Source organism: Eretmochelys imbricata, chromosome 6 (assembly GCF_965152235.1).
Source record: "Eretmochelys imbricata isolate rEreImb1 chromosome 6, rEreImb1.hap1, whole genome shotgun sequence".
Classification (NCBI taxonomy): Eukaryota; Metazoa; Chordata; order Testudines; family Cheloniidae; genus Eretmochelys; species Eretmochelys imbricata.
Window position 1 is genome coordinate 30,706,125 of NC_135577.1, and position 6,878 is coordinate 30,713,002.

At 37.9% G+C, this 6,878-nt stretch overlaps 1 protein-coding gene across 1 annotated transcript in view; it reads left to right on the forward strand.

Annotated features, from left to right (window-relative positions):
• The window catches only part of PIK3C2A (phosphatidylinositol-4-phosphate 3-kinase catalytic subunit type 2 alpha), an 87,036-nt gene extending 81,735 nt beyond the window's left edge, over nucleotides 1-5,301 (forward strand). Inside the window, exons 29-33 of the mRNA XM_077818333.1 lie at nucleotides 433-550; nucleotides 642-723; nucleotides 2,146-2,255; nucleotides 2,523-2,648; nucleotides 3,341-5,301. Coding sequence (XP_077674459.1) covers nucleotides 433-550; nucleotides 642-723; nucleotides 2,146-2,255; nucleotides 2,523-2,648; nucleotides 3,341-3,523 — 619 coding nt within the window. The 3' untranslated portion in view covers nucleotides 3,524-5,301. The remainder of the gene's footprint in view (nucleotides 1-432; nucleotides 551-641; nucleotides 724-2,145; nucleotides 2,256-2,522; nucleotides 2,649-3,340) is intronic.
• Nucleotides 5,302-6,878: the final 1,577 nt, after the last annotated feature.

The following is a 6,878-nucleotide window of genomic DNA, read 5'->3' on the forward strand; positions in this document are numbered from 1 at the left end:
GCTTTAAACATATAAGGTACTCTGAACTACATTGAACAATGAAAAAACAAAATAGCGACTGCTGCTTATTAATTGTGCATTGAAAAAGGCAAGAGTTGTGTGGAAGGTATGTCTGTGGTAGTATGTAATCATGTACTTAAAGACTATACAACGCATATACACAAAGGAGTTGAATTAAATTTGCACATTGACTCTGGCACTTCCAAGCTTGTGGCTTTGCAACCTTAATATTTGAATGTATTTTTGTGTGTAATGTTGAATATAGCAAATATAATGGTGTGTTCATAAAGCTAATACACTAGTGTGCTTTGTCTCAAGTCATGACTTCATTGGTAAGAATACATATCAGCCGTTCAGGATTTAAGTTGTACTTAAATCTTAACTAACTTCAGTAAAATTAGCAACAAAATGCATCTTGTCATTCTCTTGTAGCTTTCCTAATAAGATGGTTCTGGGAAGAACTCATATAAAGGATGTAGCAGCCAAAAGAAAAGTAGAGCTGAACAGCTACATACAGAGTTTGATGAACAGTTCAGCAGAGGTGTCAGAGGTGACTGCTCAAAGCATTTAAATAAAATGAGTTCAAACTCTCACATTTTAGTACATTTTAAGCTAACATGTAACCTTTTTCCCAAATGCAGTGTGATCTTGTTTATACTTTTTTTCACCCTTTACTTCGTGATGAGAAAGCTGAAGGAATAGATGGAATAGCTAAGCCTGCAGGTAGGAACACGTGTTTTTTGGGGGTAAATTGAATGACTGCAATATAACATGAAAAACTTGAAAGTACCGCACAGTATAAAATCCAACTTTTGATTCCTCAGTTTAATAATTTTCCCCTCATGGAAAAAATAATCAGCCTTCAAATCAAATTCAAGCCTCCTTTACTTTGAAAATGTCTTTCAGGGTAAATCCTACACCATATGGTTTCAGATCAAGCAAAATAAAAATTGCACATAAGTGAGAATTTCTTGCTTATTTTTAATGCTTTCATTAATCAGATCAAATAAATACAGTAACTCCTCGCTTAACCTTGTAGTTACGTTCCTTAAAAATGCAACTTTAAGCGAAATGATGTTAGGCGAATCCAATTTCCCCATAAGAATTAATGTAAATGGAGGCGGGGAGGGTGGAGGTTAGGCTCCAGGGAAATTTTTTTCACCAGACAAAAGACTAATTTTTAAACAAACAGTTTAATACTGTATACAGCGATGATGATGATTGTGAAGCTTGGTTGAGGTGGTGAAGTCAGAGGGTGGGATATTGCCCAGGGAATGCCCTCAAGGGTTAACTCATTGTTAATGTAGCCTCACTCTCGACAAGGCAGCACGAATGGAGGGAGGGGAGACAGCATGGCAGACAGACACCCTGTGTGTGTGTGTGAGAGAGATGCACATTGCCTCTTCAGGTACGCTGACCCCACTCTTAAGTTCACTGCCTTTTTAAGTTAATCAGCAAGCTGAGATGGCCACTGCTGCCAGGAAGCTCCCTCAGTCCTGAGCCCTGTCCTGTGTTCCCCCTGCTCTATGGAAGATGGGGTAAGCAGGGTGCAGGAGCAGGGGGGACACCCTGACATTAGCCCCCCTGTTCCTCCCCACAGCAAGCAGGAGGCTCTGGAGAGCAGCTCCAAGGCAGGAGCAGCACATGGCACTGGGGGGAGGGACCTCTGAACTGCCAGCAATTGATAGCCTGCTGGGCGGCTGCTGCACAGGGGACTTGGGGGGGCTTGCTGGTCCACCCTGGTTCCAAGCCCCCACCAGCTCGCTCCAACAGGCTGCTCTTCCTGCGAGCAGTGGGCAAAGCAGGCGGCTGCCAAACGACGTTATAAGGGAGCATTGCACAACTTTAAATGAGCATGTTCCCTAATCAGCAATGAAACAATGTTAACCGGGACGACTTTAAGTGAAGAGTTGCTGTACTCCAATTCTCTCACTCTAATCCTCCATGGTGATGCCTGTTAGAATATCTATTCTTTCTGGGTACCCAGACCTTGCCAATTTTGGAGGTAAAAAGTTCCTGACACACTGATAAAAACTGAAAAAAGGACGTGAACTTGGCATGTCTTACATTTGTCAGTTTTACCTTAGTACAGTGGTACTGATGGACAATTGTGTGAAGGAAAATAACTTGTGTGCATATTTTTAGATGCAAGTCCATCAAGTCCTACCTCAGGCAAAGTGGGAGGAGAAGTAAAGTTGTCCATCTCGTATAGAAATGGCACTCTGTTTATCATGGTGATGCACATTAAAGACCTGGTGAGTGAAGAAAGTGAACCAAAAATTCACAAACTTGTACTATATGAATGACAGCCATAGTACGCTGTGGGATGTTGGTGTGTGAGAGACAGAATAGAAGTATCTTCTTAAAACACATTTGTCTTCAGTTAGTCTGATTATGAGCAGTTGCTCATATGTTAGGTCATTGGGGTGAACATAGACTCTAATGCATTTCTTTTAAAGAAAAATTCAAATGGACTACATTAAAATAGAATGAAGGCTAGTTGTTATGCTCTGTATTTACAGGTTACTGAAGATGGTGCAGATCCAAATCCTTATGTAAAAACATACTTACTTCCAGATATAAACAAAACATCTAAGCGCAAAACCAAAATCACACGAAAAACAAGGAATCCAACATTCAATGAAATGGTAAGAAAAGTCAATTACCTGGTAAAGATTCCATAACTGCCTTTCATAAATACATGCTGGTGACTACAATTTATTTGAAAGCCTGGTAAATAATTCCTGTCAAACATCTCTCAGTAAATTTGCTTTGCACCTCTGAAAGCTTTGTACCTTATAAATGTGCACACTCCTGTTCCAGATTTATTCCCAGCCCTTCTTCTTACCCTATAATAATAAAAAAAAAATTAATATGTAAACAAGCTATTCTAATTAAAGAATACCTTAAGTGTGGTAAAGCAGAGTTTCTCATAATAAAGATTGTAACTCTGGAAGAGGCGAAAAAAATCTTAGATATTGGTTGGCATAGTCAAACTTGAATTCACAAAATGCATTGGCTATAACCCACATCACTTGATGGCTCTCTGGTTGCTCTGAATTGATTGGACTTAGCAATCTTTTCACTTACCAGCACCTTCCATCCAAGCTACTCAGGATACTTTAAGTTACACAATACCCCTCTAACAGATAAACATCCCCTTTTTACAAAGGATAACTGAGACACAGACTTGCCCGGGGTCACACAGCAAGTCAGTGGTCGACCCAGGAGAACAACCCAGGAGCCCATCTATAAATCCCTTTAACCGCCAGCTGTCCTTTATAATTCTGGACATCTAATAAACTGTCTTAGCTTTCATTGGCTGTGTGTTTTTTCATAGCTTGTGTACAGTGGATACAGTAAGGAGACTTTGAAGCAGAGGGAACTTCAGCTAAGTGTGCTCAGCGCAGAATCGTTGCGTGAGAACTTCTTTCTGGGTGGAGTTATGCTGTCCCTAAAGGATTTCAACTTGAGGAAGGAGACTGTTAACTGGTATCAGCTGACTGCTGTGCCATATCTGTGAACTCCTACAGCAGAAAATAACAGAAGTGAAGCAATTCTGCTCACTTGTGCTTTGTGCGTTTTTCCTACTTGAAAATAACTTGGACATTTTAAAATGAGACTCTGCGTTTCAACACGTGTTGGACCAACCCTCCCCAAGCTAAAACCACAGGATTTCTGGAAACCACCTGTTTTTCACTTACGTGGTGATATCCAAGCATTAATCTAAATTAATTTTGTAATCATAGTACTTGCGGGTAACTCAAGTTTTAAACCATCCCTGGAATATTCAGATAGTTTATTCTGGCTTTACTGTATCAGTTCAACCACATTTAATCACTTGCCCTGTGGATATAGTACAAGTCTTCTTTTCTGTTACCTGTTACATTATACATGGCAAGGTGTTGTAGAGTGCCAGAGGAAAGATGTGGGTGGTTTATGATGACGTGCCCACTATTCACCATTCATTGGTGCAGCAATGGTCAGTAAAATGTCAGTGGTTGCACAAACAGTCAGAAACGAAATTGGACAGAACAGCTGGAAAACATTTGTTGCATTTAACCTCAAGGTTCAAATGTATCTGAAACATTGATCAGAATGAGTGCCCATGATGGAAGTTGTAAATAATGGTGCCTTACCTTATAATTCAAATGCTGCTTGTACCTCATTTCTGAAATTTAAAAATGTACCTGTTAGCCAGGTTTAACAAATGCTCTTATCCAGCTCTTTTTAAAAGGGGCAGATACATGACACCTACTGAATCTTTTATTTGGAAAACGTATTCAGTTTCCTAGACATAGTTTGAGTTTTATACCAGCTATCTGAGTAAGATTAGTCAATCCATTTAAATGAAGTCCTCTGTGCGAGACACTGATGATTTGCAAACTTTGAATGAAGACCGGGTTGGTTGTGATGCCACATGTGTGATCTTCCCATGTTTTAAAACCGTTCTTAAAATGTCAAGGACCTCAGTAGTGCAGTCAGCAAATACATTAGCTTGTCATCTAGGGACTCGGGTTCAACTATCAGGTCACAAATGATATTTACACATAAAATACTTTACGTCACAACTTCACGTAATTGATTCTCCCCACTTCAAAATCCTAGGACTCCAATAGCAGATATGTTGCAGGTCAGAAATGATTTGCGTTGGCAGATGTACTTGGCTCATTCTAGTGTTCAGTCCCTCACTTCTTGTAAAAACTCTATATTGATAAATTTTATTCCTTTATGTGATACAATATTTAAAACACCATAGGGTGCAAACACAATTTACGGTCTCATGCATGTGATTAGTTACTCTACTGGGTCTAGCTGCAGTACATGTATAGTTTTCTCATTCACCTATCAGTTTTATGGTGATCACAGTCTGTTCTCTTTGGACAAAGCTGTCTGAAGACTGTAAAATCACACTAATTTTTAGCACTATTTTAAAAACACTTTTCAATCAAGGCTGACAGTGATAGAACTTAAAGTAAAATATGCAATGAAGAAGACACAGGACAGGCAACTTACAATCCATTTTATTTGTCCATCAATAAAATGCTCTTTAGATTCTTCCCCTGCCCCCAAACACGCACACACACACTCACTCTCTCTTATAATGACCAATCATCTTTCCAACCCAGAAGAGCAAAGTACAATAGAAAAGTACACTTAAATCTTCTTTTGGTGCCTAAAACATTCACGGTCCAATTTCTTAGGAATGATTACAACAAAAATCTAAGAATGTCTTTCTGAATGTTAAACTGGGTTGTTACTGATGGGAGCTAGTTAAAATAAAAACCAAAATCCCAGTTTTATTAGCTATCTTGTGCATAATTTTTTTCATTCAGTATATAGCATGTAAATAGTAACCTATAGTAAATATAACGAACTAGATTTTATTTCCTGCTCACTTGATGCTTTTGAGACTTATTCCATTCCATCATCAAAACCACAAGTCACTTAGACACAGGAAAGTAGACTACTGTTTTTGTGAAACGTTCCATTGTTAAATAAATTGAAAGCAATACATACTGCCTTTTTGCAGTGTTATTACAGCACAGTGTCTTACAGCACAAAATATACTGGTAAGTAGAAACTCAATGCTTTTTTAAAAATTAATTTTGCAGCTGTGACAGTTGTCTGGACTTCGGTTAAATATGTAGTACTGTATGATTGTTAGCATTTGTCCTGACCTCTGGTTAACAGTGTTCATAGCTCAACTGATTTCTGTGCCTTTCCCTCCCCTTTTACAAAATCCACATTGACTCAAGCTTTTTAGGATCATGTTTTTATTCTTTTGTCTGTAAAACCTAGTCTTGGGTCCTCACCAAAATATTAGAGGAACAGCACTGAGTTTGCATCTCTTTGCACTATTCTTGATGGGTTAGAAAAAATCAGTGGTCAAGACTTTTGATGAACTGTTAATCTTTTTTATTATTAAAGGATAAATAAAAGTAAGCATGATAAAGGAACATACTAAAATTGGGATGAAATTTGTTTTAAAATGAATATAGTCTCAACAGCTTTTTATACCTTGTTTGATCTAGTAAAAATTACATTTTATGCAACATATGTGGCCTGCAGCCAGAAATAGAATAGTCTTTAAGGAGCATATGTTTTGATATTTGAAAATAACGGCTTGCTCTGAGAACAGTTATCGCCTCATTTTCTCTACTAAATAACCTAACCTAGGACTTTGCACTGATGTTTTTATTACTGCCTTTTTATGATCTACAGGTACCTATATGTAGAAGCATGTGCGATCTTTGATAAAAAGTTCTCATTTCTCTATTTTTTAAAAAGGTTGCGTAGACATCTCAATATCTTGCCTTAAAGTGACTGCTCTTTCTAGGATTCTAATATGGTGGTTTTTTCCAAATTAAATAAATCTTATTTCTGGTATTTGCAGGATATGCATGTTACATAGAGGGGGAAAATGTTTGGCCAATATTGCACCATTCTCATAATCCACAGGAAATTAATTTCCTTGTATGCTATTTACTCACATACTGTGATTAAAATAGTGTAAATATTTCATAGATGGTATTGGTAAAACTCATTGGGAGCAAATATGGTAGTTTGCCTCACATTATCTATACATCTGTAAGAACCAAATAATTCAGTTATAGCGATAGCTAATTAAGATGCACAATATTGCCATCAAAACCCTACCTGTAATGAATGGGTTAAATGTGACTGTCTTACAATGACATTAAACACTATTCTGGAATAAAGAACTTGTGCGGTCTCTTTTCCCTCCCTTCTCCACTCAAACAGAAACCTCTGAAGCCAAACTCTACCCTAAGATGTGGGCAACTTTATTTGAAAACCAAAAGGAAAAGTCTACATGTGTCAAGATACTAATTGGCCTTCAGTATTCAAAATACCCA